Source organism: Zeus faber, assembly GCF_960531495.2.
Source record: "Zeus faber genome assembly, chromosome: 5".
In the NCBI taxonomy this organism is placed as follows: Eukaryota; Metazoa; Chordata; class Actinopteri; order Zeiformes; family Zeidae; genus Zeus; species Zeus faber.
Window position 1 is genome coordinate 26,586,852 of NC_137192.1, and position 22,516 is coordinate 26,609,367.

At 43.3% G+C, this 22,516-nt stretch overlaps 3 protein-coding genes across 4 annotated transcripts in view; 1 reads left to right on the forward strand and 2 right to left on the reverse strand.

Moving 5' to 3' along the window:
* LOC307231060 (semaphorin-3D) overlaps positions 1 to 568 on the reverse strand; it is a 90,352-nt gene extending 89,784 nt beyond the window's left edge. The window contains exon 1 of the mRNA XM_080001607.1: positions 418 to 568. The gene's annotated coding sequence lies outside the window, so the exon portion shown is untranslated. The remainder of the gene's footprint in view (positions 1 to 417) is intronic.
* An 890-nt stretch (positions 569 to 1,458) lies between these two features.
* LOC307229963 (protein SSUH2 homolog) lies at positions 1,459 to 15,582 on the reverse strand. 2 transcript variants are annotated; one of them, XM_080000099.1, is made up of 12 exons: positions 15,486 to 15,582; positions 12,046 to 12,141; positions 11,884 to 11,968; positions 11,619 to 11,748; positions 9,817 to 9,877; positions 8,854 to 8,978; positions 6,729 to 6,791; positions 6,069 to 6,151; positions 4,642 to 4,734; positions 4,126 to 4,192; positions 3,392 to 3,499; positions 1,459 to 2,967 (listed from the first exon to the last, which is right to left on the reverse strand). In XM_080000099.1, the coding sequence occupies exons 1-12, from the start codon at positions 15,505 to 15,507 to the stop codon at positions 2,833 to 2,835; spliced, it is 1,068 nt and encodes a 355-aa protein (XP_079856225.1). In that variant the 5' UTR covers positions 15,508 to 15,582; the 3' UTR covers positions 1,459 to 2,832. The 2 variants fall into 2 exon arrangements, with proteins under 2 accessions (XP_079856225.1, XP_079856224.1); XM_080000098.1 differs by having other exon boundaries at positions 4,087 to 4,192.
* A 3,151-nt stretch (positions 15,583 to 18,733) lies between these two features.
* On the forward strand, positions 18,734 to 21,986 carry dynlrb1 (dynein, light chain, roadblock-type 1). The gene is made up of 4 exons (XM_080000003.1): positions 18,734 to 18,815; positions 19,080 to 19,155; positions 19,962 to 20,129; positions 21,479 to 21,986. The coding sequence occupies exons 1-4, from the start codon at positions 18,813 to 18,815 to the stop codon at positions 21,520 to 21,522; spliced, it is 291 nt and encodes a 96-aa protein (XP_079856129.1). The 5' UTR covers positions 18,734 to 18,812; the 3' UTR covers positions 21,523 to 21,986.
* Positions 21,987 to 22,516: the final 530 nt, after the last annotated feature.

Genomic DNA, 22,516 nt, shown 5'->3' on the forward strand with positions numbered 1-22,516 from the left:
TAGAACGGAACGGAACGGAATGGAGAAGCGCAGTCCATCTTCAACTCGCGCGTAATGCACTCCAGCCGGTGCGCACTCCACACACACTTTACAAACAGTTTACACGCAGCTTACGCGCTGTTGACACACTGTGCGCTCCCCTCCCTCTCTCCCAGGTCCCAGCTCCGGACCACAGGAGGCACTTTTGAAAAACAGTTTCTATATCTACAATATTAATCTACCTGACACCCCCCCACCCGCCAAACTCAATTAACGCGCAGCTTCCCGGCGGGGCGCAGCGGAGAGGACGCACACGCAGCAAGGAGGCAGCCTTTAAATGACAAAAACAAACAACAAAACAAAAAAACCAAAACAGGCGGAAAAGAAAAAACCAAATGACTTACTGCCATTAAAGTGTTTTCATGCTTAAACACTCACCGGTAAAAGCCAGTGCAGCTGTCCAGACCCTGTGCTCCGTGGGAAACCTCCACGGATGAGGCGCTGAGCCGGAGAAGCGTCGGAGAGCTGTGCTCCTCCGAACCAGCCCTGTGCGTGAGTTGCGTGCGTGTCTGCGTGCGTGAAGATTCCACTCGGCTGGGTTCACTCCCTCTGGAGGATCCATCCACGGGCTGATCCGAGGCGCGTCCCCTCCTCCGAGGTGCGGGGCTCCGGGGCTCCGGGCCCCCACCCGCCCCCCTCCTGGCGCCCCCCGGCGGACGCTTGGCGGAACCGCAGCGTCCGTGGCAGTTGGAGGGATCGAGCTTCCCAGGCGTTTATTTCCTTTCGAGGAACGACCCGCGGAGCTGCTGTTAGTTTCTTTTTCATTTTATTTTTTGGTTTGTTTGTTTGTTTCCAACTCGCCTGGATTCAGAGGAGAGGGTCAAGTAAAACCGGCGGGCTCAACGTGGGCTCTGCTTCTTTGTCAAGCCCACTTTCACTTTCACCCACGGCAGCAACAGCAAATTCCGTAAATCTGGTCAAATACATTAAAAATTAAAAAATAATAAATAAAAAAATGGAACGTTTGTTTGTCCCTTCCCGGGTACTGTAGGAAAAAAACATGGCGGCGCAACATGGCGGACCCCCCCCCCCCCCCCCCCCCCCCGTGAAGCGTACCCGCTCCCTACGTAGATATAAACACGGCCACGCTCGTTCCAAGGTAACTCCAACGCAAGGATTCTTATCTTCATGGGATGATACGCTAAATCAAGCATCCTTATGAATATTATATTCCATTTCTGCCACGTCCGTTCCGTAAATACGACACACACACACACGCACGCGCGCACACACACACACACACACACACACACACACACACACACACACACACACACACGGGGCCTTTAACCTTTGCGTCTGTGCTGTGAAGTCAGGTTAAGCAGGGGGGCACGGGGCGGGGAACAAAAATCAAATTGAATTTAACGCCGGTTTGTGATTCGTTTATTACAAAGCGACATTCCATTATGAAAATTACAAATGACAAAATATATATATATATATATATATATATATATATATATATATATATAGATAGATATCAGAAAAGGGTATAGTTGACAGAGCAGAGTTATCTCACGCTGTGAACAGGAGCCTCTTCTCGGTCGCCGGAAGACGATAAAATACATTGTTATGAGGGCAAAGCTGTTTCATTTTGAGTACAATTTGCAAAAAAAAAAAAAATTTTTTTAAATGACTATATTGGTTTGCAGTCTAGAACATACCCATCGATAACACATGAAGAAACAAAAACATAACGTGAATGATCACAATTCACTTAACTGCCTGAAAGAGAATTTTCCTTTTCATCGCCACTGGTTTTTCTGAGTTTTTTGGAAACATGAAATGGAACAGACCTCGGAGGTAGCAGCCGGTTATGGAACACAGGACACAAGACGATATATTATAATTCACATAAAAAATAAAATAAAAAAAAAAAAGCCAAAGTCCCTCACGACGCCGTGAAAACAGAAACAAAACAAAAAGAGAAAGCTCGAAATAAAACATTTGTTTTCAGCAGAGTGAAACCTGGAAGGGATCTCTCTGACTCACGCCTCTTCGCGCGCCAGGTTTCCACTTTTGTTTTTGGGGGGTTTTTTTTGTTGGTGTATTTTTGATCCCATTTTTTCTCTTGATTTACGCAGTAAATAAAGGCCTGTGATTCACGAGCCTTTGTGACTTAACAAGTGAAAAATGAAAATGTGCTTCGTGGAAACACGGGAGACATGCACGGGGCTTTCAGCACCGTTTGGGGTGTCGGGCGCCTTCTGAGCGGTAAATGTGATGTATTTGAGCCGAAGGCCAGAATTTTACTTCTGAAAAGTGACACGAAATTCACCTTTGGAAAAATGTTTTCGTTTTATAAACATATATTTTTTTAAAAAGGCTTGCCCCATCTGATTCTCTGCCTGAATCAGAAAGTCAATATGGGGAATACTTTGCGGAGTGGCGGGCGGAGCGCAGTCGACCTCCGGAAAAAAAAAGACGATGGTGTGAGGGCACCGAGTGTAAGATGAAACTCAGATTGAAAACACAGAGATGAGGAGCAGTAAGAACAGGAAATAACTTCACCTCTTCCAAACTTTACCTCTTTTTTTTAATGGTTGTTTTTCTGCTTTATTTGTTGTTTATCGTCGGGGTTGGTGGATATTGCCATGTGTTTGCTTCCTACACTTGACATTTTTATTTTTCACAATCTTTTCTTGTATTGCTTCGTTTTTTTTTTTTGCCCTTGTGGTATCTAGTATCCATCTATCTATTGTATATCTATCATCAGTCCGTCCGTCAATACAGATTGTTCTCAAATTCCAAAAAAAACCAACGTGGCCGGTCGCTGCCTCCCGCGGCGCTCATTCACAGAATGGAGCAGGCGGAGGGGTACTTGGAGACAAAGACTTTGTTCTCCATCCCGTAGACGTGGTAGTCGTAGTCCTTCCCGCCGTACGAGTAGCTGGCCTGCGTCAGGGGAACCAGCTCGATGGTCTGACGCTGCAGGAGGAGACGCACACGCAGGGGTCAGCGAACGTAGCGCATCGTGTCTTTCCGCCCCGAGGCGGCGCCCGGACTGCGGCCGCTCGCCACGTGTCACCGCGCCAAGGCACGCACCGTCACCGACGGTATGGCGACGCCCAGCCCTCGGCACGCATAACAACTCCCTCGGGGCAATTGTGCAGGGAGACGCCGCCGCGTCGCCGCTTCGGAGGCGTCACCGGTACCACTCTCCGGTTTCCCTCAATAAATTGTTGGCGCTGACTTGACGGGGGTGTGGTAATGCGAAGGTAAATGCTTCCATCTAGCGGCCATGAGATACCACTACACCTAGACAACTACTCGGGAGGGGGGGGGGGGATGCGTGGATCGATGGACGGACGGACGGACAGACAGACAGACAGACAGACAGACAGACAGATACCTGCTGCAGGATGCGGCTGGTGGAGGTGAAGCGACTGAGGTGTTCGCTGATGGTTTTGCGGGAGGCGTCGCAGATCTCCTGGTCTGGAAAACCGTGGAGGGGGTAGACCTGGCGCAGGTATACATGAGAGTTACATAGAAATCTGAATTCATATAAATAAGACGGAATAAGATACGAAATTGAACGCAATATTAAAATGACATCTTTTTGTCTTTCCGACAGGAAGTCAGTCGGAGCTCAACACGCCACTCGTCGACCCGGTTCCCCTGCCTCTCGGAGGCGCCACCGTTTTTTTGGGGTTTTTTTTTTTGCAGAGTTATTTTTAGACGCTACATCCTATTTTAACTCTGACTCTCCTTGACTCCACAGTGACCCCCGAATAAAGGCGTCTCCGCGTCATGGAAGGTCAACATTCACCGGATCGTCTTCATCCAAGATGGCGCGGAGCGGTGCTCCTTGTGAGGTCGTGCTGTAATCGTTTTCTCTTAAAAGGAAAACGCCTTTCAATTCAATTCAAATCTGCTTTGTTGGCACGGCGCGTGATTGTTAAAAATAATAACCATAATAATGACGACAACTATAATATTTATCTCGACGAAAAGACATTCGGTGAGATAAAGATTTAAACGAAATGAAATGGAAGAACTGAGGGATGAACAGGGCACGTGAAGGTGCGCAGCTGAGTCTCTGTTTACCAGCAGACTCTCGTCCACGAAGAAGGGATCTCCCGTCACCTTCTCAAACTTCCTGTCGGGGAAGTCGGGCTGACGGTCCGGGATGAAGTCGGCCACGTGGTTCTTCCTGAACACATACAACACACACACACACACACACACACACACACACACGCACACACACACACGCACACACACATTGAGCCGGAGGAGTATTTTGGAAGCAGATTCAGAATGAGTGAGGATTGCTGCGTTTCTCTACAGACAATCAGCATAAGGATCTGAAAAAAAATTTGGTAAAATAAAATAGAATACATTTTAAAATAAAATAAAAATAATAATTGCCAAATATGTAAATAGCAATAGCCGAAAAATACAAAACAGTCAACAGTCAAATATATTTACGTATGCAAAACATGATTCAATGCACAGGATATGTTATTGGAGCGGGTATAGAGGGTATAAATGATCAATTATTATATACATATATAACTTAAAATGGTATTATATATATATATATATATATTACACATGTATGAATTATATATATTTGTGTGTGTGTGTGTGTGTGTGTACCATGTGACAGTGAGCTGGATGAAGTGCAGCAGGTTTTGGTTTCCGTTACAATCAGTGCAGGTTTTATTCCCATGACCATGACATGAGATACACCTGGAGAGAGAGAGAGACAGAGATTTATTATTTTTTGAAACATTTTCAGCATTAGAAGGCTGGTATTGGAGTGAATTCTCCTATTTGTAAGACTAGACTAGACTAGACTTGATTAACTAGACTAGACTAGACTAGACTAGACTAGACAAGACTAGACTATACTCGATTAGACTAGAATAGACTAGACTAAACTAGACTAGACTAGACTAGACTAGACTAGACTAGACTATACTTGATTAGACTAGAATAGACTAGACTAAACTAGACTAGACTAGACTAGACTAGACTAGACTAGACTAGAATAGACTAGACTAGACTAGACTAGACTAGACTAGACTATACTCGATTAGACTAGAATAGACTAGACTAGAATAGACTAGACTACACTCGATTAACTAGACTAGACTTGACTAGACTAGATTAGATTAACTAGACTATACTAGACTAGACACTAGATTAGACTACACTAGAGTGGAGTAGACTAGACTAGACTAGATTAGACTAGATTCGATTAACTAGACTATACTAGACTAGACACTAGATTAGACGACACTAGAGTAGAGTAAACTAGACTAGACTAGACTAGATTAGATTAGATTAGATTAGATTAGATTAACTAGACTAGACTAGACACTAGATTAGCCTACAGGAAAGTAAACTAGACTAGACACTAGATTGGACTACAGGAAAGTAAACTAGACTAGACACTAGATTAGACTACAGGAAAGTAAACTAGACTAGACACTAGATTAGACTACAGGAAAGTAAACTAGACTAGACACTAGATTAGACTAGACACTAGATTAGACTCGACTAGACTAGATTAGACTAGATTAGATTAACTAGACTAGACTAGACACTAGATTAGACTACAGGAAAGTAAACTAGACTAGACACTAGATTAGACTACAGGAAAGTAAACTAGACTAGACACTAGATTAGACTAGACACTAGATTAGACTCGACTAGACTAGATTAGACTAGATTAGATTAACTAGACTAGACTAGACACTAGATTAGACTACAGGAAAGTAAACTAGACTAGACACTAGATTAGACTACAGGAAAGTAAACTAGACTAGACACTAGATTAGACTAGACACTAGATTAGACTCGACTAGACTAGATTAGACTAGATTAGATTAACTAGACTAGACTAGACACTAGATTAGACTACAGGAAAGTAAACTAGACTAGACACTAGATTAGACTACAGGAAAGTAAACTAGACTAGACACTAGATTAGACTACAGGAAAGTAAACTAGACTAGACACTAGATTAGACTCGACTAGAGCAGACTAGACTAGACGAGGCTAGATAAAACAGGGCTCACCTCCTGTGGCCTCGGCCGTGACAGGAGGTGCAGCGTTTCTTGCTCCTTATGCGTCCGGTGGCGTGGCAGAGCGTGCAGCGCTTCTGCACGGTGAAGAAACCCAGGAGAAGAAAGAGCAGAAAACATTCTAACCCGAAGCAAAGCCGCTACAATTTAGGGTTTGCTTTGGCCGACGGTGGAGGATCGAGATCCGCAGAGACAGAGGCTGAGAGGAGAGGGGATGAAAATCTGCTCAAAATTCAATTTTTAAAAAGGAAAAGAATATATCCCAGCAAACCTAAAATAAAAAGCCAATTTTAAACATTGCGGTTAAGACAGTTAAAAAAAAAACATTTTTACAAATTCTCTCCCTCTCATTCCCTCTCTAAGGAGGTAAACTGTACAAAGGAGGAAGTCTGGGCTACAAAGGGAGCCGTCCTTATAGTGAACAGCGGTCTCAAACCTGGTGAAGCCATCAACAGATCCCGGCGTACCTAGTTGTCTCTGAAGAGAGATGTCTACACTCTTACCGACCTGTGGTTTCCTGTGGTTTGTCTCTATTCTGTTGTTGTTTTCCCTCGTAATCGAGTTTCTGTGACATGACTTACTGAAAATAAAGGAACCTTAAAAGTAAAAGTCTCTCCCCAGACGTTAATAGAAAAGGAAAACAGACAAACTCACAGAGCCTCTGCCGTGACAGCGGCCGCAGCGAGTTCTGCCGCAGCCATTGCACTTGTGGCACATCTGAAAACACACACACACACACACACACACACACACACACACCCACACACACACACAGACAGAAATTAAAGGCTGCTTTCGGTATTTTCATATATACGATCATATACAAGGAATTTGACGCGTTGAGAATCTGTGCCTTCTCTACGGACAATTGGCATAAAAAAAAGTTTTGCTTTTCAGCTTATCAGTCTGAAGAAAAATAAAAATCAAATGAAAAAAAATTGCCAATAAACAGAAATATATAAAATATTATAAAAATATACAAAAATACAGATTATGCAAAGTGCAGTTCGATGCACAGGTCAAATTGATATGGATATATAGGGTATAAATCAGTACTATGTAGTTTATAATGCAATTCAACTCAAACTCAATGCAACTAATGTGATTTTTGTATTCAATTCATTTCAGCTTTGCAGCTTTAAACCGTACTCAAAATGCCACGTTTGATTATTCAAACTGGCACTCTGTCCCAGTGATTTTGAGTCTGTTGATGGTTAAGGCCGCCGCACACTCAATCCACGATCGCATCCGACAGTCGGACCCTCCCCCTAGTGGCCGTCGCATGAACTGCGTCTGAGTTTTGCGTCCCATAATATGTCAGGGAAAACGAGGGGGTTCGTTCCCCCCCCCCCGATCCCAGTGTGAAGCGGGGTGGTGAGAATCTGTTTTGTTTATCAGGGGTTGCCATGCCGTCCCTTAGGCATGCACGCAGAAACTAGAAACTTAAAAAAAAACAAAAAATCATCATCCCTGACGTACTTTTAGAACCACCGTGTCGTACCCTTTCATTTGCGTACGCTCAACATTTGCGTCACTGCATCGCTCCACTCCCAGGCGGGGCGTGTCCTGCCTCCCTCAGACTGTGCTGTGACATCATAGCATTGTGACGGTGGTATGACATCGCGACTCCGCCATATTGAACAGCCGGACGGAAACGCGCGCAGTCGCTCCGATCACGCCCTCGACTGGGACTAACGTCTCGTTCCACCGGCCTCGTCTTTGCCCTTGAGAAAGCGCAACCCAGTGAGTTCTTTGATGTTAGTGGTGTACGCATACAGTGCAGGCGCCTATTTACATCTGCGCAGCGACTGATCCTAAATCTGCATATTTCCGTACTGTTCCACCGCTTCACACCGCTTCTGTGAAAGACACCAAAAGTGAGCTCCTGTCTCCGGGTACTTATTGGCAGAGTGTTTCCTCTCGCTGCACAGCCCCGTACGTCTGCACGTGGTGGGGGTCGTTTCCCCCCCCCCCCCCAGTGTGAAGTGAGTTGGTAACAATCTGTTTTGTTGTTTTTTTTATCCGCGGTTGCCGTGGCGTTGCTAAGGCGTGACTTTCAGTTACCCACCGCTCTTCAAATGCGGGAAGTGGAGTGGGACGGAGGTGGCCTTTAAACAAGGCGGTCAGATGGGACCCGAGGGTCCGTAACACGTGATAACACACAACACACGGAAACTAGGAAGCGAAGAAAATAAATCATCATCCCTGACGTACTTTGAGAAGCACCGCGTCGCGTCCTTTCATTTGTGTACACTCAACATTTGCATCACTGTATATTATATCATAATACAATATATACAGTATATGATAGAGGTGTATGTTTGCTATTATTTTTTGGGGTTTATTGCCATTTTGTTCACTGTTTGAATGTAGGTTCATTTTTCTATTGTTTTTTGTTGGCTTATATTTAATGTTTATCATTCGGTTCATCGTGCATTACCATTTTTTTTATATTTAGGTTCATCATCATCGTCTATAACCAGATTTTTCACGTTGGTTTTTTGGGTGGTTTTTCCTTTTTGAAATTTTCACATTGGTTGTTTTCCATTAGGTTTAGTGTATGTTGTCATATTTTATTTCATACAGTTAAGGGTCAGGTTTTATTGTCTATTTCCACCTCATTGCCTTTGTTGCCAGTTTCTTTTTAATATTTCTTATTCCATTGCTTCATTATTATTTTTGAGTCATTTTTTATGTAAACTGTCGCTGACAGTGCGGTGCCCTCTCGGGACGAATAAAGCATCCATCCATCCATCCATGTATCCTTTCTCCCCTGTACCTTGACAAAGAAGGAGTGCGGCACGCGGACCTTCTGCACCGTGTCGCTGTATCTCTGGGGCGCTGTCACGGGAACGTCCCAGGGCAGGGGGCTGACACCGAACTGAGGCCCGTCCACGTGTTGTCCTGGGTGGGGATTAGATCAGCACTTCAAGTTCAAAGTTCAAGAGATCATTTGTCACATACATACGCATACGGTCAGTAAGTAGTAAATAAACGCACGCCACCGAAACCTCACATTCCTTATGAGGTGAAGTTATAAGCTCTGCTCTCTCACTCTCTCTCTCTCTCTCACGGCTACAAGGGGGTTTTGCAACACGTTGTCGCAAGAAGTGATTCTCTGCACGTGGTGAAGTTACAATGACAAATTTGAAGGCTGCGATCACAGATTTGTGCTTGTACTAAAACTGTGAGCGGCTGTGACCCTAGATTTGTAGTCATACTGGGAAACGGCGTAAAATGAAAAGTAAAAAACCAAGTGTCTTCATCCAAACATCAAATTACATATCTGTGAATTTTTTTTTTCCCATCGCCTCAGGTTCGGAACACAGGTGTGTGAAGATTTTACGTGAGTTGACCATTTCAATAAACAAGTTCAAATTTTCTATTCTACAGGTTCTCACATCCTTTTCTGCGAGTCCTCGTAATTTGCAGCACGCACAATCTCTGAACGAGACTTCATTTCAGTGCGCGCAGATAGCCCCTGCGCACCGAGACTCTATTTGCGTAACAGTGCAGTCAGGGTGCATTTCGTCGTTTGTGGTGCTTTGTGAATTAGACGCTCGCTTTTTCTTTTGTTTGTTGCTGGTTTATGCGCCCCTGTGCTAATGAATTGGTGCGTCCTAACATAGAATGTAATTGTTATATACACACCACACTACTTTTTCGACCTTGAAGACATTGGTGTTTCCTCTTTCTTCCTATCGCTTTCCTATCGCTTTTAAACGGAGTGTCGTAGAGTTACCGGAGTAGGGTTCGAACTCCCAGGCGCTGGTTCTGGTCTCTGTGTAGGTCTCCAGGCGGTACTGAAAACATCAACGGAAAGACTTGTACAGTCACAAAAACACAAAGAAGCCCTTTGGTCAATCTGTTTTTCCAGTTGTGAGCGCCGGATTCGGAGGTTCCCATTCCCTGGTTCTCATGAGAATGAGAAGGTTTCTCCTCGTGAATGTGGTTCTGACAACTAGAAAGTCATAGTGTCGGAAAGAAATGACTTGGATGTGCTGTATGGGGGTGCATGGGGGTGAGACCCAAGCCCCTTTCCCACTTGCACTGAAAGCCGTAAAACTACTGGAAATGTTCCGTATCGGCGTCGGGTGGGAACGGGAGCCGGTGTCGACGTTCCCTAAAAGTCGCTCCGTGAATTTCCCCACTCGCCAAGTCGTAAAGCCGGTACGGCCGTGAGTGGAAGTCTGTGGGAATGAAGGCGTTACCGTTCCGTAAATTAGGGGCGGAGCCAAATCCAATTACAACACAAATGGTGAGTTTTTACAAATATTTATGTCGTACAAATATTAAAAAATATATTTGTGTTTTCAGTAAGGAGAAAAGAAGACATTCGGAAAAAATGACGAGTCTGATCCGAAGCGAGGGGCTCAGCTGCAAAGACGTGAAACTCGAAACACATCCGGTCTCTAGGCGGGTCTTCATATTCTTTCCATTCTATTCAGCACGGAGCGAGTGAGCGGGTGGGGTAGAACGGGTGGAGAGCGTTCCTTCTCTGCTTGTCTTTCTCGTCATTTATCATCCCAATTCCCAAATTTCTTGGATTTTATGACGGAGCATTTTTTTATACAAATATACAAAAGTAGGATATTAGACAAAATACAAAGGTTTAGATTATTCTGACATGTTTAAAAGGTTCATCATTCAGACCATCCATCCATCCATCTGATCAGTCCATCCATTGATGTGCCCATCCCTCCATCCATCCACCAACCCATCCACTGATCTAACCAACCATCCCTCCATCCATCCACCAACCCATCCACTGATCTAACCAACCATCCCTCCATCCATCCACCAACCCATCCACTGATCTAACCAACCATCCCTCCAACCATCCACCAACCCATCCATTGATAGACCCGTCTACAGGTCTATCCATCCATCCTGTTAGGCCCACGGCCTCCCAGCGCCCCTAGAGGCCGCTCTTACCTCATCTGCAGCTCCCCCCTTGAGCCAACTGCACACACCTGAGATCAATTACCTGCATCACGCCACACAGTATTTAGTCTCCAGCTTCCCAGTCATTCTTCGCCAGACAGTCAACTAGCTTACCCGACTTGTACGGCTACTGGCGCCATTCCGAGTGCTTGTTTCTAGTCTGTCTCTTTGTTTCGTCTTCCCCTTACCTGCTTGTCTTGTCAACCCAGGCTGTCCGTCCTTCTCCGTCCAGTCCGGTTCCCCGTCTCTCCACCCGGTCATCATCATCATCCCTGCTCCAACCCTACCTGACCGGGTCCCCCCGGCCCGCCCCACCGTGTGGGCTAATAAACATCCTTTGTCCGCCTCCCGTGTCGTGCGTTTGGGTCTCTCCTAGCTCTGGTCGTGACACATCCATCCACCATCCATTGATCGACTCACCCGTTTATCCATTTCACTACCATCCATCCGGAAAACACATCCATCCACCAACCCATCCAGTGATCTAACCATCCACCCATCTACAACCCCATCTACCAACCTGCCCATTGATTTACCTATTCATCTATACATCTACCCATCCTTCCATCCCTCCATGTTAGATGTCAGGTAGCTGCCTACCCTGTAGACGGTGAAGGGCTTCAGGTCCTTGAAGGTCAGGTTCCTGGCAGGTTTGGAGCTGTACTTCCACTTGGATTCCACAAACTTGAGCAAGGCATCTCTGGCCACATCTTCTGAAACCACAGGAACCCTGGAATGTGCGAACACACGCACATACACACACACACACACACACACACACACACACACTTTGACAACAGGCCGTACAATTGGCCACCTGACAAGGCATCAGCCATAACCATGTGTGTGCGTGCGTGTGTACTACCTGATATCAGGTACAGACGTGTTCCTGTTTTGCTCAGGTTGGGGGTTGTACGCAGGAGGAGGCGGGTACAAAGGATTTTCTCCTTCTAGACACACACACACACTTAAGAAACCTTTATATATATAAATAAAAGACTAGAGAGATGAGGTTAAGACGACTAACCTCCTCCTTGGTGGCTCTGGTAGCCATCCACGTCGTCCAGCCAGCCAGGAGGGAGCGCCGAGGGGCCTTCCTCTGGAATGTTGGGATCAAAAGATCCTGAGAAGGAGAGGAAGACGGAGGTTCATCTGTTGTGAGAACCAACAGCTATTATTGTAAAATGAGTATTTTACCTGATGTCTTATGTACTCTTAGAAATGCCACTCTATGCACATTACATGCCAGATTAACGTGTCAATCCACCTGATCGTGTGTGTTGGGGTAGATCCCGCTACAAATCCCAGAGTTCCATTCAAAACGGCAGCACTTTATTTCCCCAACATCCAGGTTCGCCCTCATCTTCCCTCCAAGATGTCAACCAAGTTTTGCTTTTTCTGATCCGTTGATTTTATTCTACATTTTCTTGGCAACTTGAGATGATGGGAATATTTTTTCACCCATTTTCCCCTCCGAGATCTTTGTATTCTTTCTTGGAAAGGTGCATTTAGGAGCATGTGCATAATGCACAACACGTTGGAATGGCTGTTTCTTAAAAAAAGTTCCAGCTAAATACAAGTTCTAAAAAACAGTACACAGTGTTATTTCAACAGCTGCGTTCTAATGAACTTTTGGAATAAAGGACGGGATACAGGCCTACTGAGACTATTTACAATGCATTCATGATGGATGGGTTCAAATGCGACGTGGTGCAATAGGTGGAGGATTAAAAAACCGGCCGAGGGTTAAAAAGAATCATTGTTTACACAAGGTCGTTCAAGGGCTCCAACGCACAACGAAGGGCAGGTTTCAAACAAAAGCCTTGAGGGCATTCAGATTCATTCATTCATATTTAGTAAAGTTAGAAAACCATATAATGCTGCTTGCAATTTAGCTTGAAGCTCCACTGGAAAGCGTAATGTGCCTTTGAGCTTATTTGGGCGATATCCTGGAATTCAAGCAGAAACCTGTTGATGACCGGCCTTCCTCTCCCTCACGAGATGTTATTAGGGCTGGGGGCTGGATCAATTTAGTCGTTTATTGGCATCTTGTGAGGTATCTTTATTTTATATCCTTTTCTTTTTTACTTGCAGTATTCTGTAAACCTCTGCTGCTGTAACACCTGAGGAAAGATAAATTATTATCCTATTTCATATTACATTATCTTATATTTTCATATAATATTGTGGTGGAATTAAGATTGGTGTAAGATTTGTTGCATCGTGATACAGAAATGTGTCTCAATTAATGATGCAATATTAGGACCTGAACATTTTTACAATAAAACACTATCATATTAAAGTACTATCATATTAAAGTACTATTATATTAAAGTATTTTAAGCACTATCATATTAAAGTACTATCATATTAAAGTACCATTGTTTTAAAGTGCTATTATATTACAGTACCATCATTAAAGTACTATCATATACTATCAAGTACAAGCATATATACAGTATATAGATATAACCTAAGAATTCCCCCAATTCAACTGGACCTTGTGTACCCTCAACAACATTGCTTTTAAAATAGATGTAGTAATGGATAAATACAATAAAACAATGGTTTCCAATGGCGATATCCAAACAGAACCATTCCCCGGAGAGCTTTTCATCACCTCTGTTTTTAATTCTGCAGCAGACTGAGGACAATGCCTCGGTCTGGGAATATAAATAGAAAAGGTCTGGACTCAGATGGACGGAGCAAGAGAAGGATGGAAGGAGGTGTGGAGACAGGCCTGTTAGAGGTCTAGGGAGTAATTATATAGATCAATTCAGCGGGAACTAGGGAGCAAGAAAGAGAGATTAAAACAGCGGCAAAAACACTTGTTATGTGAGTGTCGGGGCTGGGATGATATATCAAATGTATATTGATATATTGTGATATCAGACCAAAATATGTCTGGAATTTTGGTTAAATTAGGTATTCAAGGCTGCAATACAGTAAAGTAATGCAGTTTTCTGAACTTCTAGATGTTCGAGTCAATGCCTCTGAAGATAATTATTGTTTTTGACCCTGATGCCATTGTGTTTTTTATTTTTAACATTACAATAGCAACTGTATTCATATAAAATATATATATACATAAAGAGAAATACAAAAAAATAAACAACACGAAAAAAAAATAAAGAAAATAACAACAAAATAAAAAAGGAAAGAAATACATAAGAGGAGAAAACCAAGTCATTTATCTTCGGAGGCTTTTTTCAAACATACTGTATTTATGGTATTTAAAAAACAACAACTTACCTTTCGTTATATTTGTTGGACAGAGATTTGAGGAGTGAGTTCAGTTAAATTACACTATTAATATCAATTATTATTATTTATTTATTTTTATTTATTAATTTATTTATTTTTTGCCTCAAAAACTGGGATGAGTGGATGAGAGATCTGAGTAAAACAAGATTTGCAACAACAACAATAATAATTAACAACGTAGTTTACACTGAAGCGTGTCTCGGCCTTCGCGCTGCCGTCTTGGTTGGTCTCCGGACGCCTGTGCGTCTGGCTTGAGTTTACTGGAAAAGATTCAACGATAACTAATCGTTTCCGAGTCTTGAACCACTGGTCAGTGTACATCTCTATTCTGTAAACACACACACACACACACACACACGCACGCACGCACGCACACACACACACACACACACACACACACACACACACACACACACACACACACACACACACACACACACACACACACCTGCACGAGTATTCAATATTGATCATTAATATTAATCACTTGTGATGTCATGCACACTCACTGTATATGCTGTTTATTGTGGGTCTTATTAGGTCTTATCTGGATCATTTATTACTCTTATTTCAAGAGTCACATTCCTCGTAGATGCGATCATTTTCTGCATTTGTAGGGCTTCCGGGGGCTCATCGTGCGTAATCGCCCGGTGTCGCCGCGTTTCCCTGCGTATGACGAATAATCTCTTCAGCCTGAACTTGAACGCACGGGCCAAGGAAAGCTGGCCCCTCGACTTCCCAGTCGCTGCAGACTGCGCGGCGAGCATTCGGGGGTGGGGCGGTGGGTGGGGGCCGTGAACGCTCCCCCGGAGGCACCTCGCTCGCGTCCGACGCGCACTGCGGACGTTGCGCACCGCCGACCCCGCTTGCATTGGGGTGGAAACACGCGATTGTCGAATATTGAGCGATTTGACAACAAGCCCGAATAATCGGGATCGGGCGATTGTGAAAGCTGTGACAACTGTAAAAGTGCCTGTGCTTAGTTGCATTCCACCATTGGTGAGGCGAATATAACGGACCTCTACGATCAGTATAATAATAATAATAATGATAATAATAATAATACTATATAGTAAGTACAGGCCCCTCCCATGTGTACTGGCCATGTTGACTGTCAGCTGAACAACAAGTTGTACGTCCAGTACAAACTCTGTAACTTTACCTGGAGTTTAGTGCGCGTACACAGGGTTCGACGGAACTCACCGAGCTCTTCTTTCTCGTCCATCCCCCTCCCTGTCTCTCCGTCTGTCTCTCCGTCTGTCCCTCCGTCTGTCCGTCGCCGTCTCACCCTCGCTCCCTCTCTCTCTCCCTCCCCCCCGGGTGGGTGAGGTACGGCGGGACCAGGCTCGTACCCTCCCACGGCGGTGCGTTCCGGGGACGAGAGAAGCTCGGAGACCGGGGTCACCCGCCCGCTCACTGGTCGCGACCGGTTTTTAATTTAAAAAACAAACAAACAAACAAACGAGCATGTGATGCGTCGAAGTTATGCAAAGACAGTACAAACGCATCCGCACTCACCAATTTCAACAACTGCAGTTGTAGCTCACGCTTCATTTCTGCCAAAGGTGATTTATGGCAGACAACCGTAAAAACATTATATTAGTACTTTTTAGCTGGATGCCTGCGAGACCTTGTTTAACTTCAAGTGTCTGATGAGATCACAGAAACGGAAGGAGAAGAGGAAACAGTCTTTATTTATCACGCAACACACCACACTACAACACATGCTTGCACACACACACGTGCACATGCTTTGATGGTGGCTGGTGAAATGGTTCCTCTGCTTTTGACCCATCCTGGCTTGTCCTTCCTCCGGGGGCACAGCCAGGAGCAGTGGGCAGCGTACGTGGACGCGCCCGGGGACCAGGTGATGAGTGTCCATCGCTGGTCAGACGATGATGGGCGCATGTTTTTGGTGGGGGTCCTACGGGGAGAACATGCAAACTCCACACAGAAAGGCTCCTGTTTGGGAGATAACCCGCCGGAGCACGGTGCCAACAGGACACATATTGAGAGTGGAAACGAGGTCAACATTTTGTTATGTCATTTTTTAAACAAGTAACAAGCGGGAATTACAAAGACTTATTCTTGGTGGTGTTTTAGACATAAAAGTTTCACAAACTGTGTTTTAAAAAAAATGATTAAAATGCCTGATGTTTGCAATATTCCTCCCGTCTCGCGGAGATACGTGTACGTGCAAATGTAATACACTGGGGCCACTGTTTTCGCTTATTGCATTTGAATATTGTCCACTGTACAGACTTGGCAGAAATGGAATATAATATTCATAAGTATGTTTCAATTAATGTATAATCCCATGAAAATAAGAATCATTGCGTTGGCATTACCTTAGAACGGGCCGTTTATACCTACAAAGGGAGCGGGTACGCTTCACGGAGGCCCCCACGTTGCACCGCCATGTTTATTTTACAGTAGCCCAGAACGAACAAACCAAAACACTGGCTCTATAGAGGACCTTTCGGGTTTTTCGCAAGTTTCGCGGCCACCGTCTCTTCCACGGAGGCTGCCACGTTGCACTGCCATGGGAAGGGGGGTATTCCGTTGGTTGTGATCCGCAACCGCACCCCTAGATACCACTAAATTCTACACACTGCACCATTAAAGGGATAGCCCAGTTTTTGGGGGGGAGTAAACTCGATTTGTTTTTGTTTTTTTTACCAGATTTATGGAAAATATTGCATGCAACGTTCAAATTTAACTGTAGCTTTCAAAGTTTTGAAAATCATAATGTCAAATGCCGTTTTCGTTTCCATTTTCAAATTGCTCGGAAATTGCATTTTAATTGTAATTGGGACTTAAAATATTGCTTGCAAGAATGTAAAATGAAGTTACATTGTTTATTTTACATTTAAATTGTTTGATTTTAGTTAACTTTTAAATTGTGTCCACTGTAGAGCAGGGTACAACTTTGACAATCAAATGTCAAACAGCTTCTGCATTTTCATTTTAATATGGTCAAAAGAACACCCATACGAGTATGTGAAAATTAAAATTCAAATTGGAGTATTGCATTTTCGTTTTCATTTTTACTCAAATAACACATAGATGTGTAGAAAATTATAACGCTGTTGTGGAACTCACCAGGGGTCCTGACAAAAAGCACCGAGACACTCACACAGGCCCCACTGCTTCACTGTACTGTATGTAGCATACTGTACTGCATACTGCATCACTGTTCTGGGTTACTTCATACTGTATCACTGTTCTGGGTTGCTGCATACTGTACTGCATCCTGTATCACTGTACTGTGTTATAGCATACTGTACTGCATACTGTATCGCTGTTCTAGGTTACTGCATACTGCGCCGTATCGCTGTTCTGTTCGATGTTACTGTATTTCTGTGTCGTACTGTTGTATACTGTACTGTATATCTCCATACTCACTTTATTCCCATGCCACTTTACTGCACACATCTGTATATACAAATAGCCTATCCCATAAACATAACTCTATTCCCTTCAATTTTGTACCCCCACTTCGTATTGCCTTTTTGAGTCTTATTTTATTTTTTCTACTCTATTCACTAACTGCAACACATTTTAGGAATCAGTCAATTTCAGTTAGTTGCTCGGTAGGAATTAGGTTAGCTATAATATTCGGTTTCGAAACCACCGTGCATAATCTCCGGGTGCGTTGCAAAGACATTTCCCTGCATACATGTATGAAAGTATGTTTATGTATGTGACAAACAAACTTCTTGAATCTTGAATCTTGAATGACACGTACATTTTGAAACACCGTACTCCCCTATGGGCTTCCATAATCGATCCCATCGTATATCTGCCCATTATTTCTCTGAGAGATATTGCTGTTGATCCTCTGAATAGTCAGTCACTCGAAACCTGAGTACCAGGACCCAGCGCTAAGTTGTTCAACCCTATTATTATTATTAGTAGTAGTAGTATTATTATTATTATTATTATTATTAGTTTTATTTTATTTTTTATTTTTTGTTACAAACTTATACTACCCCAACGTAACATATGTAATACCACACAGTAAAATACAGTCGTGAAAATACCGAACATAATGTATAAAATGTATAATAAACAACAATGAAAATAACAATAAAAAATAATACAATTAATTTAATAAATGCTTTATCAACATTTTAGAATGTGGATGTATAGTACTTTAGAAACGTAACGTGCTTCTTATTGTCCATTACACGGAGAGAGATTGACATGTTCACCGTTGCGGGAGCGAATTTCAACTTCCCCGAATCAAATGACCAAACCGGCCACACGTTCCCAAAAAGGCTTAATTGTCCAACAACAAATACACGAGCATGCGAGGGGCGGCGCCTACGTCACGCCTACGACGTCCCGACGAACCCTCGGACGCGTCAAAGCCATTTCCGGCGTCGGTGACGTCGGACGCCGTGCGACGTCACGCGCAGGCAACGTCCTTCGACGCGGCCCCCCCCCCCTCCCTCCCGAGCGGCTCGTCAGAGGATAGAACCAGGAAAGAGAAGAAAAACAACACAAAAGAGAAACACCAAAAACAAAATGGCAAGTGGGGGACTTTCCGCGATGTTACGTGCGTCTGGGTTGAAACGAGGCTTTAAAGCAAGCGGACATTTTTTCTTAAGGGGCGCTAGTCATGCTAGCTCGTTAGCGGCGCTCGTCGTTGCGGGCAGTCGCCAACCAACGGACGTGCCGCCGTCCGGTCCTGTTTGGCCGCGGGACTTTGGGCGGCGGCGGCGGCGTGTGTTTGGGAACGCGTCGTGTCACATTTGCGAGGTGTTGTCGTAACCCGTCCTCTCTCCCCACCAGGCTGAAGTAGATGAGACCCTGAAGAGGATCCAGAGCCAGAAAGGGGTTCAAGGCATCATTGTTGTCAACGCAGAGGGTAACATCCGCAGCCGTAATAATCACGATTTACACGTGTATTCGTCTGATAGTGGATGGCGGGTGTCGGAGGGAAACAGGCAGAAAGAAAGAAATATCTGATGATCTGAAACCCTCCTCCCCCCCTTTGTCTTTATTTGCGTTACAGCATTTCCAATTGTAGACAGAAACTTAAATCTCAACACTTCACTTGAGATTGTTCCAACTCGTGTCTTCCATTCACCTTCCTGTGTGCTGTACCCTTAACTAGGGATTTTCTCTTCCCATTTATTCGTTTTCCAATTGAGTATGGCAACGGAGTACTCACTCTGGGTACTTGCCGATACGGAGTACCATATTAGCTACAATAGGTTCATTAGTCATCCCCGGAGGAAAATGACAGAGATATTACAATACTGAGAGAGAAGTTACATTAGTGAGTCACATTTTAAGACGTTTTCAATAATTCAATATTTCATTCGCTGCCTCTTTTACACAGAAGCAGATTCATGCCCTCCTTATAACCTTGTTTACATACAGTATTCATGCTCAATTTTTCTTTTACACTCTGCAACTGTTGAGATTTACTTGTTTATTGGCGCCTATATTTCCTAAAAGATTTTGCGTTATTCTATGTACAATGTGATCCTGCTTTGAGCAGTGACTTGAAGCAGTGAACTTATGTTGGGTTGCTATCTGGTTTAGGTGTCGGACCCAATATGCATCCCAAGTACATCGCTCAAAATATCTGAAAGATATCGAGCAATTTCTCTTGGTCACACTGCCGTCGTCTAGCTATCCCCATCGCCGCCCTCTCTTTTCCTCCAGGTATCCCGATCAAGACGACGCTGGACAACTCCAGCACGGTGCAGTATGCCGGGCTCATCCACCAGCTGGTGATGAAGGCCCGGAGCACGGTGCGCGACATCGACCCCCAAAACGACCTGACCTTCCTGCGTGTGCGCTCCAAGAAGAACGAGATCATGATCGCCCCGGGTGAGAGGGGTGGGAAGGTCTTAGATCCGGACCGCTTGGGGAAAACAATGCAAGCTGTATGCCTGTCGGCGTCATTCAGGCACACAACCAGAGCCGTATTTCATTCTATTCTGTTATTCATTCCTCACCCTTTGAGAATTCGTTGCACTACGCATGTCACTCTTGTAACTCGGAAGTTATCATGATTAAGTTCTAGTTATGAAAAAAACAAAAGCAAAATGAACACAAGATAATTAAGTTGTTTATGGCAATTAGTTTTATGACAACCATCGCCTAAAATGTCAAGATGGTGGCGGGCCTAATCCCTACCGGGTCCAGGAGGGCGTTTGAATACAGGACTTCTTAAAATGGGAACAAGATGTGAACAAATGTTACCAATCACAACAGTAATATGGCCAAAAATAAATGAATAATATATAAAAGCACATCTGAATGTAGTTATTGAGAGAATGCTGAATTCAAAACAGTTGGGACCAATCAAGGTGTGATGCCATGACCCCGCCTCTGTAATCAAACAGCCGGCCATCTTGTTTTATTCAACTGCCACGGGCCGCTGGAATGCCTTTATGCAGTTTTTGCGTTTGGCTGCTCATGTTGCGGCTCCCATCCATCATAGACGTCCCAAAAAGGAGCCAAGCAGAGCCTGCAACGCATTCACTGGAGGCGGAAGCTTTTCATCCTGACACCACATAGAGAACTAGGGCTGTGTGTGGCCATCAGTCTGGCAATATGATGCAATGCAGGGTTCATAATTCAACATACAGTATGTTAATGCAGTTATTGCAGTGTTAGGGTTAGTTATCATGATTAAGTTATAGTTATTGCAAATATATAACAATTGTACCTTTCAGAGTCTACAACAAAACACTATTTTCAGAAATGACACAGCACTGGCAAAACAAAGACCCTGGGTCCACCCCAAACGTCTCCGCATGTAATCACAGAGTGCAGATTCTGGAACTTTTCCGTTCTCAGATGACAATGATGGTTATATATTTACATGCATATAATATATATATATTCATATATTGTTTATTTTATTTATTTCTTCCTTTTTGTTTACATGTTATTTTATTTAATGTTTAACGTAAAGCCATGAGAATACACTTAAAACTGTAAATCTACTTTTATTAACTATATATTGTGGTAATTATTGACAGAAATCAATATTAAAAACATTGTGATAACATTTTTGGCCATATCGTCCAGCCCTATTCTGGGCCTTATCCTGTGAAAAATAGATAGATAGATAGATATATAGATCGATAGATCGATCTATATATTTGTATTATTCAGAACCTTGTAATATGTGTTGTTCTGCACTGACCGCTGTGTTCTGTCCTCAACAGATAAGGACTATTTCCTGATCGTCATCCAGAACCCCTCGGACTGAGGCTTGTCTATTCTAGTTTCTGTGGCCAAATGTTTATTTTATCTTTCAAGGAGCAATGTAAGGATTCATCATGATCCAGACATTTCCATGCACTTCCTGACTGTACTCAGAGGTGAAGGGAAAACTTGGAAATGTAAATAAAAAAAAGAGCAGTTTGTGATCAGATTAAAGCCTCACGCCGTGTCTCATGTTTTAGCATTCCGACCTCATGTCTCGTCACTACAAACCATCCATGAGGCATCAGCAACACCTTAGGAGCTTTCTTTCCTTCTTTTTAATATTTGAAGAGTCCTGACTATTTGAAGAGCTCATAGGTTTTTATTTATTTTGTCCATGAAGTGCAGCATTGCGTTTGCAAACACAATCCACACAGCAGACGTCTCCCATGGCTTATTGAGTTTTGTTTGTTTGTAAGACCAAATAAAACGTACAAAAAAAATCCCCCAAAATGTGGTATTGTGTGTTTCTTTAAATATGTGTCAGTGATGGATGAAGTAAAACTATTTGGACTAAATATTTTCTCTCAGCACAATATGACTTAATCGTAAATCCTAACACTGACTAGGAGAAAGCCCCTAAAATCGAATGGTTCTTCCATAAACTTGGGTAGAAGCTTCGAGAAGGTTGATGAGATAATATTATAAAAGTGATTTTTCTTGGGAGTAATAAAGTACAACATTTACTCTTTTTTTAATATTAAATGCATTTTGCTTGTTTGCATTTTTATTCCTACTGTATATGAGGTATCAGTTGTTTCATTAATGTAAAGCTCTTTGAGTTGGTTTATTATTAATAATAATAAAATGGAGAGGATTACAATTCTCCATATATAATTCAGATTAGAGAAAAACCTCAACCTGTACTGTATTGTTTTTGTTTTTTCGCTGTAAAGGTTTTTTTTAACAATAGTTTTACAAAACTATTGAATAACATTTTAACTTATTACTATAAACACATTATTACTATTATAATAATAACTTATGATCACTATTAT